This window comes from Gorilla gorilla, chromosome 4 (genome assembly GCF_029281585.2).
Source record: "Gorilla gorilla gorilla isolate KB3781 chromosome 4, NHGRI_mGorGor1-v2.1_pri, whole genome shotgun sequence".
NCBI lineage: Eukaryota > Metazoa > Chordata > Mammalia > Primates > Hominidae > Gorilla > Gorilla gorilla.
In genome coordinates, this window is record NC_073228.2 from 163,872,768 (window position 1) to 163,890,495 (window position 17,728).

At 43.4% G+C, this 17,728-nt stretch overlaps 2 protein-coding genes across 3 annotated transcripts in view; one reads left to right on the top strand and one right to left on the bottom strand.

Moving 5' to 3' along the window:
* Positions 1-17,728, top strand: part of TTC1 (tetratricopeptide repeat domain 1) — a 56,095-nt gene that overhangs the window by 37,484 nt on the left and 883 nt on the right. For both annotated transcript variants that reach the window (XM_004042924.5, XM_055387517.2), the window contains exons 6-7: positions 2,587-2,735; positions 4,201-4,255. In XM_004042924.5, coding sequence (XP_004042972.3) covers positions 2,587-2,735; positions 4,201-4,255 — 204 coding nt within the window. The remainder of the gene's footprint in view (positions 1-2,586; positions 2,736-4,200; positions 4,256-17,728) is intronic.
* Positions 14,859-17,728, bottom strand: part of PWWP2A (PWWP domain containing 2A) — a 57,424-nt gene continuing 54,554 nt past the window's right edge. Inside the window, exon 3 of the mRNA XM_055387516.2 lies at positions 14,859-16,737. Within this exon, the coding sequence (XP_055243491.1) occupies positions 16,685-16,737 (53 nt within the window). The 3' untranslated portion in view covers positions 14,859-16,684. The remainder of the gene's footprint in view (positions 16,738-17,728) is intronic.

The window sequence follows — 17,728 nt, forward strand, 5'->3', positions numbered from 1 at the left end:
CTTGAACCTGGGAGGTGGAGGTTGCAGTGAGCCGAGATCACGCCATTACACTCCAGCCTGGGTGACAGAGCAAGATTCCGTCTAAAAAAAAGAAATTGGAGCAACAAAAATGCAATTAAGGGAAACAAAAGGAGTATTTTCATAAAGATAAAAGCCAAAATTAATGAATTTTAAAATATAAAACTAATAAATACATGCCATGTGTATGGCAGAGTTTCTGTCTTCAACTCTGACTTCTACCCTGTAGTCTAGTGTCCTGTATCCCACTGCAAAGTTGTTCTTTTTTCTTAGATGTCTGGTAGGCACCTCAGATTTAACGTGCCCAGCCCCCATACACACACAAAACTTGCAGTTAGTTTTTTTCATTCTAATAAATGACATTACCATCCGTTCCCTTGCTTAAGTTAAACCTTTGGAGTCATCCCTGATTGTTCTTTCATGCCACATGGCTAATTAATTAATTAGCAAGTTCCATGGGCTCAAATTTAAAGACATACTTAATCTAATCCGGCTGCTGTTTTCCATCTCTACTATTTCCAGCTTAGACCAAGCCAGCATCTTCTCTCATCTGGACCACTGCATTAGCTTTCCAGCTGATCTCACAGCTTTCAGTCTTGCCCCACCCCCCAACACTACAGCCAAAGCAGTCCTTCAAAAATGTAAATCAGAGTATGTCTGAAGCTTGCTTGAAAACTTTCCAGTGGCTTCTCATCACACTCAGGAAAAAGTCCAAACTCCTTTGCCTGGCCAGGAAGGTCCTCCATGGCCCTACATTTCAGCCTCTGATCCCCAGCCTGATAACTCACATGCCAGAGTTATTCTTGTTGGTCCCTCTTCCTGGCATGCTCCTCCTTAGCCTTTCACATGGCTGGCCTCTCTCACATAGTCCCTCTTTATATTCTGAGACCACTTTCTGAAGTTACCTCATTTCTCGCTTCACTTGCATTTCCATGACTTTGTTTTATTTTTCGTTATAGTACTATGACTATTGAAATTATATACCTGTCTATTCTTGCCTACTAGAATAGCATAAGGCTTCATGAGAACAAGGACTGTGTCTGTCTTGTTTACCACTATAGCCCAGAGACATACTACATTGGACATACATATTAAGTACTAAATAAATGTTCACAGAAAGCATGAATTTAAAAATTAAGGATAGATTATGAGAAAAGAAAAAAGTTCTAGAGCCAAGACATTGCTTTTTTTTTTTTTTTTTTTGGGACAGAGTATTATCTCTCTGTTGCCCGGGCTGGAGTACAGTGATGCAATCGCCACTCACTGCACGCAACCTCCGCCTCCTGGGTTCAAGTGATTCTTATGCCTAAACCACCCGAATAGCTGGGATTACAGACCCACACTGCCACGCCCAGCTAATTTTTGTATTTTTAGTAGTGATGGGGTTTCGCCATGTTGGCTAGGCTGGCGGTCTCAAAGTCCTGACCCCAATTGACCTGCCTGCCTCGGCCTCCCAAAGTGCTGGGATTATGGGCCTGAGCCACCACACCTGGCCAGCACTGCTTTCTAATAGAAAAAGAAACAACTTGGAAGAAATTAGAAGAAATGCAGTATGTTGAACCAAAACATAGCAAAGGATTATTAGAAGGGCAGCTGATGCTGGATAAAGGAAAAGATATTATGCATCAACCACCTCATAGTGCTGGAGCAGTAGTTTGAGGGTTGAAGGAACAGTGAGGATTTAACTAGAAATATAATCTTAGTACTCAAGACCTAGAAAAAAGAGAATGATAGTCTGCCACCAGATTGGTTTCCCTTAACTCTTTAATTTGTATCTTCAAATTCTCTCTCACCTAGCCTGGCCAACATAATGAAACCCCATCTCTACTAAAAATACAAAAATTAGCTGGGCATGGTGGCGCATGCCTGTAATCCCAGCTACGTGGGAGGCTGAGGTAGGAGAATCGCTTGAACCTGGGAGGAGGAGGTTGTAGTGAGCCAAGATCACACCACTGCACTCCAGCCTGGGCGACAGAGCGAGACTCCGTCTAAAAAAAAAAATTCTCTCTCACTCTTTCACTGCGCACTTGAACTCTGTTCTGGCCTGTCCTGGACTGGGTAAATGACAAGTAGGCAAAAACCAGGACTTGGAGTATAGACCAGGATATGGCAAACTACAGTCACAAGCCAAATCCAGCCTGCCACCTGTTTTTGATAGCCTAAAAGCTAAGAATGGTTTTTACAGTTTTAAATCATTGGAAAGCAAAAGAAAAATATTTCATGATAATTTGAAAATTATGTGAACTTAAATTTTAGTGTCCATAAATAGTTTATTGGAACACACCTATCCTTTTTTGTATTATCTGTGCCTGCTCTTGTACTACAATAGTATCATTGAGGAGCTGCGACACAGATGGTCTGTCTGGCCCACAAAGCCTACAATCTTTACTCCTACAATCTTTACTATCTTGCTCTTTATAGAAAAAGTTTTCCAGCATCAGTTATACACTTGGCAAATGACTCTTCCTTTCGTATCCTTGGAGGATGATTGATGAAGGAATCTGATATAGCCAGAGATATGTAGGCTGTTTTTCTTTGTGTTAAAAATTGTTTCTTCTCTTTTTACAGCAATTCAATTAAACCCCAGCTATATCAGGGCAATATTGAGGAGAGCAGAGTTGTATGAGAAGACGGACAAGCTAGATGAAGCCCTGGAAGACTATAAATCTATATTAGAAAAAGATCCATCAATACATCAAGCAAGAGAAGCTTGTATGGTAAAACCTAAAATTTTTTAAATATTTTTCCTTCTATTCTTTGTGTTGCTACCCAGTGAGTCCTAAATAATCCTTTCAGACACAGTTAAATTCCATTTCTGTGCTTTTGAGGAGCTTATCAAGATATATGGGAGGCCAGGCGCAGTGGCTCTTGCCTGTAATCCCAGCACTTTAGGAGGCCGAGGAGGAGAGATCACTTGAGGCCAGGAGCTCGAGACCAGCCTGGCCAACACAACAAAACCCCATCTCTTCTAAAAATACAAAAAATTAGCCGGGTGTGGTCGTACACACCTGTAATCCTAGCTACTCGGGAGGCAGGAGAATTGCTTGAACCCAGAAGGCAGAGGTTGCAGTGAGCTGAGATCATGCCACTACACTGCAGCCTGGGCAACAGAGAGGATCATTGAGCCCAGGAGTTGGAGGCTGCAGTGAGCTGTGACTACATCACTGCATTCCATCATGGGCAACAGAGTAAGACCTTGTATCTTAAAAACAAACAAACAGGCTGGGTGCAGTGGCTCACGCCTGTAATCCCAGCACTTTGGGAAGCCGAGGAGGGCAGATCACCTGAGGTCGGGAGTTCGAGACCAGCCTGACCAACATGGAGAAACCCTGTCTCTACTAAAAATACAAAATTACCTGGGTGTGGTGGCACATGCCTGTAATCCCAGCTACTCAAGAGGCTGAGGCAGGAGAATCGCTTGAACCCAGGAGGTGGAGGTTGCAGTGAGCTGAGATTGTGCCACTGCACTCCAGTCTGGGCGACAGTGTGAGACTCTGTCTTAAAAAAACAAAAAATACAAATGAATAAAAAAAAAAGTTAAAAATACAAATATAGCACTGTAAACATCTGATATGTATCCTTTCAAACTTTTTTCTGTATATATTTGTTAAATTTGTATTGATGCCCTCCTTTAGTGTAGACTTTCTATTAAGAACTGGAAACAGAGCCAAACAAAACTTTTTTTTTTTTTTTTTTGAGAAAGGGTCTCTGTCACCCAGGCTGGAGAGCAGTGGCACAGTCATGGCACACTGCACCCTCAACCTCCCAGATTCAAGCCACCCTCCCACCTCAGCCTCCTGAGTAGCTGCGACTACAGACACATGCCAACACACCCAGCTAATTTTTGTATTTCTTGTAGAGACGGCATTTTGCCATGTTGCCCAAGGTGGTCTCAAACTCCTGAGCTCAAGCGATCCTCCCAACTCGGCCTCCAAAAGTGCTGGGAATGTGGGCAGGAGTCACTGCACCTGGCCCAAACAGAACTTTTGTCTTTATGTAGCGCACCACAAACATAAATACTTGGGTTTTTTTTTTTTTTATTTAATAGGATCATAGACATATACTTAACTTGATCTTATTTCCACATTAGGATTCTTGTGTTTCTCAAATTCAAAATAAAGGGAAAGGTTTTTTTTGTTTTTTTTTTTTTTTACCAACCCTTGTTTCTCCTCTTTTCCTCAGAGATTACCTAAGCAAATTGAAGAACGTAATGAAAGACTAAAAGAAGAGATGTTAGGTAAGCTTACTTCTTACTTTGCTTGATCATAAACAGCTAGGAACCTAGGGTGGGGACATAGCGAATACTAGAGGAGAACACATGAGTTAGAAAGTTTCGGACTCTACCACAAGGCTACTGACTTCTGAGTTATTTTGACCCCAGAAGGGGCAGCGTGGCTTAGAGAGGGTATTGGCTTTTTTGGAAACCAGATTTCCTTTTTGATTTCCTTGGAAATTTTTCTTGCCTGCAAGAATTTAAGCATAATTCAGTTCCCTGGGATTATGCTTAAATGGGATTTAAAATCCTAGGATACCACCAACCTCGATTTCAAATAACAATTACATAAAAACAGTTTAGTTTCTTCATTGAATAATCACTCCTTGAGGTTCATTAGGATGCAGTCAAGATCATGAGAATTTTTATTTAGAAAATGGCACTCAAAGTCCCTTTAGTGTTTGAGAACACATGAGAGGGCAGGAATTAGGAGTAAAGAGAAATCAGACTGGGGGTAGGGGTAGGGCAAATGGATTCATTTGATCCATGTTTAGTTATTTCTCGTATTTGCCAAAGCATTTTAGAGTTGGAACCTCCCACGAGCAATCTGCTTAAGTAAGAGGAGTGAGGGTTCCTGAACACAGACTTAAGTCTTTTCCACTTGTAACCTGTCTGATATTTCGCTGGTGAAGATCTGCCATGTATTTTCCTTTTTGAGTATTTTCTAAATCTGTTGTTTGAATTACATTTTATAAATTGCAATCATGTGGCCCTAAAGGAAAAATCATTTAAAATAAATTGAGCCTGTCTGGCATTTATGGCCTTCAGACATCAGCATCCAGACAATGGGAACAAATTTCCCAAAGGATCATTCTGATAGCCAAGTTGATTGAGAGGAGGCCATTAACCTAGACTATCCAGAGACTTTGGCCCCTGCCAGGTAGACTCAGACTGTAAAGACTGCTGCTTCAGATTCAGGATAACTCTGGAGCCTTCCCCAGATTTTCCAAAAAAGGGAGTGGAATAGGGGAGCTTTTCCCCTAATTTACATATTTAATTAAACTTGGCCAGGCACAGTGGCTCCTGTAATCCCAGCACTTTAGGATGCCAAGGTAGGAGGATTGCTTAAGCCCAGGAGTTCGAGGCCAGCCTAGGCAACATGGTGAAACCCCATCTCCACAAAAAATTAGTCAGGCATGGTGGCGTGTGTCTGCCCGTAGTCCCAGCTACATGGGAGGATCACTTGAGCCCAAGGGTTAGAGGCTGCAGTGAGCAATGATGGTGCCACCACACTCCAGACTGGGCAACAGAGCATGACCCTGTCTCAAAGAAGAGGGAAAAGAGCATTTTCTCACCTATTTTTACTAACAATGATGCTCTATTTTAGCAAAAAAAAAAAAAAAAAAAAACTGTTTGCATTTAGTATTTGAATTTCTTGCTAAAAAAGATGACCTTGTGAATGGCCATAGTGGATCTGGAAGGCATTGGTTTCTTAGTCCATTTTTTTAAAGCCAGTCCAGTAAAGGGACTGGTGCAAACTGAATCTTACTGCCTATTGTTAGTTCCAGGTGGAATTAAAACTTCCATTTTTCCTTGTCTTTATAAATTCTAATGCACCAGAATTTTCTGTCTCCAAGGCTTTGGGTTTTTCTTATGTCATTCTCTTCATTTGAAAAAATTCAAATTGAATTCATTCCCTCGGTTGCTTCTAAAATGAATTCACCTGCCATTAGACTTAACCAACTTAAGTTGCTTTGTAAATAATATGTGTTGTTACACATGTGTAGTTTGAATGGCTAGATTCCTTTTTTCCCTTAATGAGTATAAAAATCATGAATAAGATACTGCTCTAGGTGTTACCCCACAATAGATAACCTAGAAGAGAGAAATCACTCTTTACATGGAATTTCAGCCCCCACAAGAGCTTTTCTGGTATTCTTTCCTCCTTGTTGCAGATGAGGTAACTTTGGTTCATGTTCTGTGAGATCCCTAGAGGCTAGACATTCTGAATGCAAATTAATATCACTTAGAAGTTCTGAGCAAGCTTTTCACAGTGGACTGCATGATCTTTATGCTAGTTTATGGCTTCTATGGAGAATAAGCAGTTAAAAATTTTTTAAATTGGGTAGTGTGGGCTGGGTGTGGTGGCTCACACCTATAATCCCAGCAATTTGGGAGGCTGAGCCCGAGTTCAAGACCAGCCTGGGCAACATGGCAAAATCCTGTCACTAAAAAAATTAGCCAGGTACGCTGGTGTGCACCTGTAGTCCCAGCTACTTAGGAGGCTGCCGTGGGAGGATCACTTGAGCCCAGGAGATCGAGACTTCAGTGAGCCACAATGATGCCACTGCACTCAAGCCTGGGTGACAGAGTGAGACCTTGTCTTTAAAAAAAAAGAAAATTATAAAATCAGGTAGTGTGATGCCTATGCCTATAGCTTTTGTTCTTTTTATTCAGGATCACTTTAGCTTTCAGAGTCTTTTGTGGTTCCATACAAATTTTAGGATTTTTCTATTTCTGTGAAGAATGTCATTGGTGTTTTGACAGGGATTACATTGAATCTGTAGATCACCTTGAGTAGTACAAAATGGGTTTTTATTTAGATGTGTTCAGTATTCTTTAACTTGTTTTTTCTTCCATCTCTGTAATTTCCTTTTCATTAGAAAGAAGAGCTATGTACTCCTTGAGGGAAAAAATCCTGATAGGAATTATTAGTGGGTAGAACAATTATTTGCTTTGCCGTTTCTAGCCCATCATTTATAATCTTTAGAACAAGAGACCCAGGGTGGCCATTAGTCCTAGTGGCACAGTCCTTGCTGATCACAGAAGATGATCGTGATAGCATCAAGACGATCACTTGAGGAAAGTGGTCAGCAGCTGGAGTGGGGGTTGGTTGTTGTTTTTTGTTTGTTTGTTTGGTTTTTTTGGTCCTTTTCTCTGGGATAATTAGCCTCCCAGCCATAATAACCAAGGAATGTAAGGTTTAAAAGGACTTAAGGGTATGTGTGGTTGATAGTGTGATGAGATGGAAATAGAGACCCTGGACATAGCATCCCAGGAGGCTCAGAGCATTTTTGAGGAGCTAGTCATTGATGCTTTATTTGCTTTCTCTCTAATGGAATGATTTCACAGTTTTCTTAAATAGCTGGGAAAAAAGTTGGCTGGGTACAGTAGCTCATGCCTGTAATCCTAACATTTGGGGAGGCCAAGGTGGGAGGATTGCTTGAGCCCAGCAGTTCGAGACCAGCCTGGGCAACATGGCAAGACCCCCATCTCTGCAAAATCTTTAAAAATTAGCCAGGCGTGGTAGCACAAGACTGTGGTCCCAGCTACTTGGGAGGCTGAGGTGGATTGCCTTAGTCCAGGAGGTCAAGTTTGCAGTGTTATGATGGTACCAGCCTGGGTAACAGAGCCAAGACCCTGTCTCAAAAACAAAAAAAGAAAGAAAAAAGAAAAGAAAAATCTCATGTGAAACCACAATATAGAAAAAAAAAAAAAGTAGTGTTTTATATAAATTCAAATGTACAGTATAGCATTTATAATCAGAATAATCAGGTTAGTTTGAGGAACATAAAGATTTGAAGTCAGGTTTCATATGGCAGACACAGCCTTTATGAGTATATCTAAGCCTTTATGGGTATATTTCATTGTTTCAATTTTACAGTAGTAAATTTTTGCTCACATAGGCAAATAGGAAAAAAAACATTTAAAAGTAAAACTGACGAGACACTTTCAGCTACCCTGAAGCTCTCTGCTCAACTGTAAGATACTTAGGACAAACTCCCAGGGTTACTGCTCTGCCCTCAGGAGTCCCTTGAGAAGTGTGGCTGTGTCACCTTATGGGAAGAGTGCCTTCCTGGGGGTTGGTTCTTTGCACATGAGTCATTATTTATGGCAGCCATGCTGGGAGGGCAAGAGGTTTGTACTGGGATGATGATACAGGTCTCCAAACAAGCTTTGATTCCAAATAGAAAAGAATATAGGGTAAAGACATCTGTCATCATTTGCAAGTTATTTTATCCCGTATGCTGGCCCAGCCAAGAAGTCTTTCAAGCAAGTGAAATTGTCAATAAAATCTGTATGTATATATTTTTGGTTCTTCCTTAATCTGTCATCTCAGTTTATTGAACTATAAGGTAGCAGATAGAGTCATCTACTTTCTCCAAAAGGTAACCTAGGCTGCATGGGCTACTTTTCACATTGTCTAACGGGGAAGCCCTACCCAGGCAGCTTTAGCCCTCTAATCACTAGAGATGGGTGTTTACAATTCATTTTTAATATAAGCTCTCTCATCAAGATTCTAATCACCAGTTGCAAAGCAAGTTAACCTTTTGGAGCTGCATCTCAGATATGGTGCCCAGAACATCAGCACCTGAGAACCTGCCAAAACCATGCCAAAATGCATGATATCAGGCCCTACCCCAGACCTACTGAATCAGAGATTTAAGATGGAGCTCAGCAATCTAAGTTTTAACCTCTCAAGTGTTTCTGATGCACACTCAACTTCAATGACCCTGATGAGTTGAGAGACGGAGTGTGGAGGCAGCTCAGGTGAGGGGTTAGAGGCCAGAGGAGGGCATGGCTAAGAGGGGCGTTCAGCTCTGCTCTGAGAGACACCTCCTGAGCAAAAGCAGCCATGGCACTGAGTTTTATCTTTTCTTCTTTGTGTTGTAGCTGCAGCAGAGAAAAACTAGAAAGCAAACATTTCAGAATGTGTGGTCTTCCAATTCACTAGAGTTCAGATCTCAGCTCTCTATTTGGACAAGTTGCCACTGGAGGAATAGAGTCAGTTACATTACTACTTACTGGGTGTGCAGGGGATAACAAGCTTCCCTTGCCTCAGGTGCTGGGTAGGGACTAGGTCCCAGAACACAAGTATGGCTTGTATTCTGACCATTCCATGAGATGCTGCTCTTCCTAACTTAACCAAGAGCTGCCAGGTGCCTATCCCTACCTTGACCTAGAGCAGCTACTTGAAACTTACCTACTTCCCTCAAAGAAACCATAACACAAAGACAGGGCATTGCCCCAGTAATCCACCTTCCTTTCACCAGCACCTGCTGCTGCTCCCTGCCCTGGCCACTCTGGCACACATGTGGGCCTTGTTCATAATCCAACCCAGGTTTTCCACTCATACCTTCACTTTCTAGGAACATATTCCTGGTGTCCTGATTCTTAAAGTCACTCAGTTGTTCACTCCTGGCCACTAGCAATCTGATGAGGGCACATTGTGAGCTGAATTAAGAATACCATCTGGAGCTTGGCATGGTGGTTCATGCCTATAATCCTGGCACATTGGGAGGCCTATGTAAGAAGATCACTTGAGCCTGGGAGGTCAAGACCGCAGTTGAAGAGTTCAAGACCAGCCTAGGCAGCATAGCAAGACCCTGTCTCTACAAAAAAATAAAAAATTAGCCCGGCATGTGGCATGTGCCTGTAGTCTCAGCCACTTGGGAGGCTAAGGTGGGAGGATTGCTTGAGCCCAGGAGATCAAAGCTGCAGTGAGCTGTGATGGCACCACTTCATGCCAGTCTGGGCAACAGAGTGAAACCCTGTCTCAAAAGCAAAAAATATGTATATCATCTTGTAGGAGTGCCATATTCAAGAGCTATATATGGAGATAGAATTAACATGTCATTGCCAAGTTCAGCATATTCTTCTGGCTATACCTGGACATTGTGTGCTTTTCTGCTTTGCAAGTAGTAGAAGGTCCTAGAATCAGCTTCCTCACTGAGGCTTACAAGAAAGATTGACTTGTTACCACCCCTCTTAAAGCGGCTGAAGCCATACATGTAGGTACAGAAACCCAGTCTTTTTTTTTTTCCACATTTCTCTTCATACTATTCTGCCTGATATCTGTCATTACAGACTGTACACTTGCAGGATTTTGCACTCTGGCCACATGGCACAAGAAACCAATTCCTTGTTGTGGTTGGTTGTTCCCTCAGTAGAGAATATCAGTAGCTTTTCAGTGCTTTGCTTTTGTCTTCATTTCCTAATTGCCATCCTGAGGCTTCTCTTAGGAGAATAGTTCCCACTCCTTTGAAAGTTCTTGGTAAGGCTTCTTTCAGCCCTCGAATTTACCCAAGGTCAAATACAGGCGTACCTCAGAGATGTTGCAGGTTCAGTTCCAGACCAGCACAATAAAGCGAGTCACAAGAATTTTTTGGTTTCCCAGTGCATACAGAAGTTATGTTTATATAATACTGTAGTCTACTAAGTATGCAACAGCACTGTGTCTTAAAAAAAAAAATGTACATACCTTAATTTTAAAATACATTATTAAAAAATGCTGACGATGAGCCCAGCCTTTAGGGAGTTGTAATTGTTTTGCTGCTGGAGGGCCTTGCCTCCATGTGGATGGTTGCTGACTGATCAGGTTGGTAGTTGCTAAACATTGCGGTATCTGTGGCAGTATCTTTAAATAAGATAGCAAGGAAGTTTGCCACATCAGTTGATTTTTCCTTTCATGAAAGATTTATCAGTAGCATGCAGTGCTGTTTGATAGCATTTTACTCACAATGGTTCTTCCAGTATTGGACTCAGTCCTCTCAAACCCTGCTGCTGCTTTATCAGCTAAGGTTATGTAATATTTGGGGATTTGTGCGTGTGTGTGTGTGTGTGTGTGTGACACAGAGCCTCATTCTGTCACCAGGCTGGAGTGCAGTGGCACAATCCTGGCTCACTGCAACCCCGCCTCCTGGGTTCAAACAATTCTTCTGCCTCAGCCTCCCAAGTAGCTGGGATTACAGGTGTATGCCACCACACCCAGCTAATTTTTCTATTTTTGTAGAGATGGGTTTTCACCATGTTGGCCAGGCTGGTCTCGAACTCCTGAACTCAAGTGATTGGCCTGCCTCAGCCTCCCAAAGTGCTGGGATTATAGGCGTGAGCCACTGTGCCCGGCCAGTTTATGTAATATTCTAAATCCTTTGTTGTCACTTCAACAATGTTCACAACATCTTCACCAGGAGTAGATTCCATCTCAAGAAACCACTTTTTTTGCTCATCCACAGCAAGCAACTCCTCATTCGAGTTGTATCATGAAATTGTAGCAATTCAGTCACATCTTCAAGCTCCACTCGAATTCTAGTTACCTTGTTATTCTCACCACATCTGCAGCAACTTCCTCCACTGAAGTCTTCACCCCCTCAAAGTCATCCATGAGGGTTGAAATCAACTTCTTTTAAACTCCTGTTAATGTTGGTATTTTGACCATCTCAGCAGCCATAGCCATATGAAGTGTATTTCTTTTTTTTTTTTTTTGAGACGGAGTCTCTCTGTGTCGCCCAGGCTGGAGTGCAGTGGTGCGATCTCGGCTCAGTGCAAGCTCCACCTCCTGGGTTCACGCCATTCTCCTGCCTCAGCCTCCTGAGTAGCTGGGACTACAGGTGCCCGCCACCAAGCCCGGCTAATTTTTTGTATTTTTTAGTAGAGATGGGGTTTCACCGTGGTAGCCAGGATGGTCTTGATCTCCTGACCTCGTGATCCACCCACCTCAGCCTCCCAAAGTGCTGGGATTACAGGCATGAGCCACCGCGCCTGGCCAATGAAGTGTATTTCTTAAATAATAAGACTATAAAGTCAAAATTACTCCTTGATCTATGGGCTGCAAAATGGATGTTAGGAGGTTTGAAAACAACTTTAATCTCCTTGTTCATCTCAGAGCTCCTCAGTGACCAGGCACATTTTCAGTGAGCAGCAATTTTTTGAAAGGAATCTTCTTTCCTGAACAGTAGGTCTCAACAATAGGCTTAAAATGCTCAGTAAATTATTCTATAAATAGATGTGCTGTCATCCAGGCTATGTTGTTCCATTTCTAGAGCACAGGCAGAGTAGATTTAGCATCATTCTTAAGGGCCCTAAGATTTTTGGAATGGTAAATGAGCAGTGGCCTCAACTTAAAGTCACCAGCTGTATTATCCCGTAACAAGAGAGTTAGCCTATCCTTTGAAGCCAGGCATTGAATTATTCTTTCCTGTTGCTTTGAAAGTCCTATACGGCATCTTCTTTCAATATAGTGCTGTTTCATCTACACTAAAAACATGTTTAGTGTAGCCACCTTCATCAGTGATCTTAGCTAGATCTTCTGAATAACTTTTTGCAGCTTCTATGTCAGCCTTTGCTGCTTCACCTTGCACGTTTACGTTATGGAGATGGCTTCTTTCCTTAAAGCAGCTTCCTCACTCAACCTTGGTAGGATTGAAGAAAGTTAGGGCCTTGCTGTGGTAATCCAAGGCTTTGGCTTAAGGGAATGTTGTGGCTGGTTTGATCTTCTATCCAGACACCTAGAACTTTCTCCATATAAGCAATAAGGCTGTTTTGCTTTCTTATTCATGTGTTCATTGAAGTAGCACTTTTAATTTTGTTAAAGTCTGGCTCTTCCCTTTACTTGAACACTTAAAGGTCATTACAGGATTATTAATTGACCTAATTTCAATATTGTTGTGGCTTAGGGAAGAGGGAAGCCTGAGGAGAGGGAGAGATACAAGGGAATGGCTGGTCAGAGGAGCAGTCAGAACATGCACCGCACTTACCATTTCAGTTAGCTGTCTTATGCGGGTGCATTTCATGGCACCCCAAAATAATTAAATAGTAACCTCACAGATCACTGATTAGATCACCATAACAGGTATAAGAATAGTGAAAAGGTTTGAAATATTATGAGAATTACCAAAATATGAAAGAGACATGAAATGAGCACGTGCTATTGGAAAAATTGTGCTGACAAACTTGCTCAATGCAGGATTACCACACATCTTCAATTTGTAAAAAACACAATATCTGTAAAGCACAAAAAGCACAGCACAACAAAATAAAGTCTGCCTGTATAAGAATTTCAATTGGGCATGAATTTTATCCTTTCTATGCTGGGCTCTCTTGATTTGCCTTTTGCTTGGAGAAAAGCTAGAGTTAGCTGCATGCCTTAGTTTCCTGCCTCACAGGAGGAAATGTGGTATTAGGATTTAGTTGTATGCAATTTGTTTCATCTGAACAGAGGAGAAAGTCCCAAAGGAGCCATTCCATCGAATCCATGCCCGAGTGATCTTAAGGAGATGAAAACACAGCATTCCTGGTTATGCTCAGGGTAAACTGCCTGATGCACAGTCAGTATCTCCAAAGAGAAATTATGTATAACAAATCAATTGGGTTATGGTGATATGCTACTTGGCAGAGAAATTAATATTTATCAACTGAACCCAGTGGCAAGCACTCTGATCCCTGTCTCTAAACATTCTGGTCTAAGCACGAGTAGTTCTGTACTCTTCTCTTTGCCATGGGATCTAGTCTGATAGACGAGATCCTAATAGTTCAGGACATGTGGACATATTCAGGCTGAGTGATGGTGCCACCTGTGCTGTAGGTGGAAACAAGGAAACCTCATTGATTACTGTCCAGATAGGGAAGACAGAATTTGACAGCCAGTGGAAAGTGTGGCAGATAGGCTAGTTTGGCACATGATCCTATTTGGATACAAGGAAGCTGCTTTAGCCTCTGAGCACCCAACCTGACTCTAAACAGCAGGCAGAAAAACATATGCGTGTGCATATATTTAGGAGACTGAGCTCTACTGAAGGCTGTTGCTTCTCTGTCATCGGCACAAACAGCAAAAGGTAAATTTTTCAGTCACTAAAAACTTGTTGATTCTACCATACTGTTTTGCGCTGTTCTTTGTGTTCCACTGACCACACTCTGGCTTCAGAGCCCATCTACCCAAGCATTGTAGAAATTTTAATGTTTGTTCAGTGAATAAATGGGCTCTTTCCCACAATGTGGGACTAACTTTCTGTCAGAACCACCCCCAGGGTCTCCCCTTCTGGTTCATTCTTCATTTTGCCACAGGATTACTAACCCTGAAAACTCAGTTCTCAAGCTGTCAGTGGCCTCCTGTGGCATTGGAACCATAGACTGACGGGCCTGGCTCAGGACAGCCTGGCAGGAGGCACCTGCCTGCCCCGCTTCAGCCCCATTGGACACACAGCTCGCCTGCCTATCTCTGTGCATTGGCTCACGCTGTTTGGGCTTGCAAGGACGGCACCTCTGTCTCATATGGTTGCAGTCCTATGGCCTTTGGTGCCTGGTTCAAGTGCAAACTCTTAGACAAAGATAGACCAAATCTCTTCTTTCCTCCACCCCTTTCCTGTCTTCCTGCCCCAGCCAAAGGAATCTTCCCCTTCCTGACTCTCATAGCATTTTATAACTCAGCTACATATGAATTTGGTTTTGTGTGTATGTCTTTTCTTCCTTGTCAAATTCTAAGCTTGTTTTGGTGTATAGACCATGTCATGTATCTTTGCATCTCTACCACACACAGCAAGGTGCCACACACATGTAGTTAGTACATGTTGGTTGAATTAATCTATGTCAGGTGACCTTAGGTCTTCTCTAACGCAGAGACTATTTATTTCTGTGCCTTTTATTATGTGTCTACTACCTGCCAGGTATTATATATATGTAATCTCATTTAGAAAGCAGAATTTCGCATTTTCTTTTTTTTTTTCCCCCTTAAGTGATGGTCGGTGAAACTAATGTGAAATGTTATAAAGGCAGAGATACTGGAATTGAAGGAAAAAGAATAATTATCTATGTGTTAGTTTGGGTCATCCAAAAAACAGATGCCAAGATAGGATTAAAAGTACAAGAGATTTATTGGGGGAAACACCTGCAAGGGAAAATGGGGCTGGGAGCTGGAGGCTGTTGGCAGAGTTGGCAGACCCCTGTGGAGGAGGAAGGGCCGGGGGAGGGGGGAAGTTTTCCACTGGAGTGTGGTGCTGAGAAAGTTTCAGCAAAGCCATTGGGGAGCCAGTGCTGCCCCTCAGACGAGTCCCTCCCATGCTCAGGCATTGGCTGGAAGCAGCAGGTGGGAAGGGTGGCCTCTGCATGAATGTGCTGATGGATTTTAGAGTGCACCCACTCTGTCCCCTGCATTTGGAGAAATACATCTTCATGACTGCCACACCATAGAATCAACCAAGCTAAAAGTTCAAAGGTGGCTTGTGGCAGACAGGCCCTTTAGCCAGTTAGGCAAAGCGAGGGCCTGGGAAAGAGAATTCTTCCTCTCATCGGCAGTTTGAATATTTGCAGTCTTAGCTTGGAATGGTCTTTCTGCACTAGAGGGAAACCTCCTTTAGTGCAGACCAGCCTAAAGCCAAGCCATTGCTGCCTGAGGAAGCTGCCATCTCTGGAGCACGGTGACATGCCACCACCCTGGACCTATTCCCATCCCCCGGAGCACTGTGGCACGTGGCCTCTTCGTGCCACTGCAAGGTCAGAAAGCACCTCTGGGCACACCTCCGTCCTTTGGGTCTGCCTCCCCACTAGACTGAGCATTGTGCATAGAAGCTACTTTTATTCTTTACATCCCAGTGGCTCACATGATAGATGCCAAGTAAAATTTCCAGTTTGTACTTTAAATTGTTTTTCTGGCACTGGAGATGGGCTTGCAGTGATCCCTCCATCCATGTAATGGTCCTGGGCTCAGTGGACCATCCAGAGTAGGCTTCTCCACCATGGAGCTGCCCCTCCTCGGGAGTCTGATGTGAGTGGCTCTTGATACTCATTCTCACTTCACTCACTCCATATCACAAGAGCCAAGGATTTCCCAGTACCAACATTTTCTTGGGCTGCTTTTGATGGGTTTTTTTTCCCCCTTCCTGTCCTCTTTTTCCAACCCCAGAACAAACTGCCAGCGTTCCTGGTTGGTGTTGCTAACTCAGGTCACCCTGAGGCTGCCCTGTCTTTAAAGCTCTTGCTTGTTGTGAGCCCCTCCCTCTACGCCCATGTGCCCAAGGCTGTGCCGCTGCCGTGTGCAGGCACCCAGGGTTTATGCCAGTGATTTCCTGACACAAGCAGCAGCACAGAACGTGTGTGTCCCAGGTTTAGGTTTGGGAGGCCTGCCTGGAGAACGGCCATCCCAGGTTCTGGGAGCTTTCTCAATTTACTGTTTTATCCAAAGATGGGTTGGCCTTTCTCTGGACATAGTGAGCTTCCTTGGGCTAGTTCTTAAGCCTGAGACTAAAAGTTCTCACCATGAGTTATTAGGGAGGCCTGTAAAATGTAAAGGCCATGCATCTTTTTTGCTCTGTTACCCAGGCTGGAGTGCAATGGCATGATCATGGCTCACTGCAGCCCTGAACTCCTTGGGCTCAAGCAGTCCTCCTAACTCAGCCTCTGCATAGCTGTGACAACAGGTGTGTGCCACCACACCTAGCTAATTTTTAAATTTTTGTAGATACAGGGTCTCCCTATGTTGCCCAGGCTGGTCTCAAACTCCTAGGCTCACGTGATCCTCCTGCCTCAGCCTCCCAAAGTGCTGGGATTACAGGTGTGAGCCACTGCACCCAGCCAAGGCCATGCACCTTCAAGTTCTTTACCTGGGCTTTACTCTAAGATGGGAGGCCTCAGAGTGAGAAAAGCTGCTAAGAAGTGGGAAGGAGCCTGTACCTCTGGTGATTAGGGATTTCTCTTTTCGTCCACCCCCATTCTCACCTCCACTGGAAGTAGACCTGTAAGAAAAATTAAAGCAGTTTAGAAAGGGTTGAAACTGTTTATTCACCCATCCCTGCCAAAATTTTCTGGAACATTCCTAGTTTCAAATGTTCCTTATATCTTAAAACAGCATAAGAACTGTTTTTTGTTTTTTAAAAAAAAATTTGTAGAGATAGAGTCTCACTACGTTGCTCGGGCTGGTCTTGAACTCCTGGGCTCAAACCCTCCTCTTGCCTCAGCTTCCCAAAGTGCTGGGAATACAGGCATGAGTCACCATGCTTGGCAAGAACCGCTGGCTATATACCATGACTTTTTTTTTTTTTTTTTTTTTTTGAGACGGAATCTCACTCTGTCACCCAGGCTGGAGTGCAGTGGCGCAATCTCAGCTCACTGCAACCTCTGCCTCCCAGGTGCAAATGATTGTCCTGCCTCAGCCTCCCTAGTAGCTGGGATTATAGGCGTATGCCACCACCCTCAGCTGATTTTTGTATTTTTTGTAGAGATAGGGTTTCACCATGTTGGCCAGGCTGGTCTCGAACTCCTGACCTCAGGTGATCCACCCATCTCGGCCTCCCAAAGTGCTGGGATTACAGGCGTGAGCCACCACGCCCATCCTATATACCTCACCCAAGTCGTGTAAATAAAGCCTGAAACTTGGGAAGAGGAGGCTGGACTATTGAGGTCTTATTGAGGTTGCTGTGCAAATGAACAAGATCCCATTTCTAAGAAATGGCTAGTCTGGTATAGAAGCTACGGATTTGCTTAGGAAAGCAGGAAGCTCTTGAATATGAATCCAAGCTCAGTGGAAATGGGCTGAGTTGAATTAAATTTAGCAGGTAGCTGCTGCCGTTCTAGAGAGAAGAGACTTGGAGGGACCTCTGCCCTCACTACCAGGCAGACCTGGCTTGGCAGGGTGCCTTGAGCCTCACTGGAACAGCAGCTGGTTTTCCCAGAACTCACCCCAGAAGCCTGTGTCCTCTGATAGTACTGGCCAGTTAGGACAGGAGG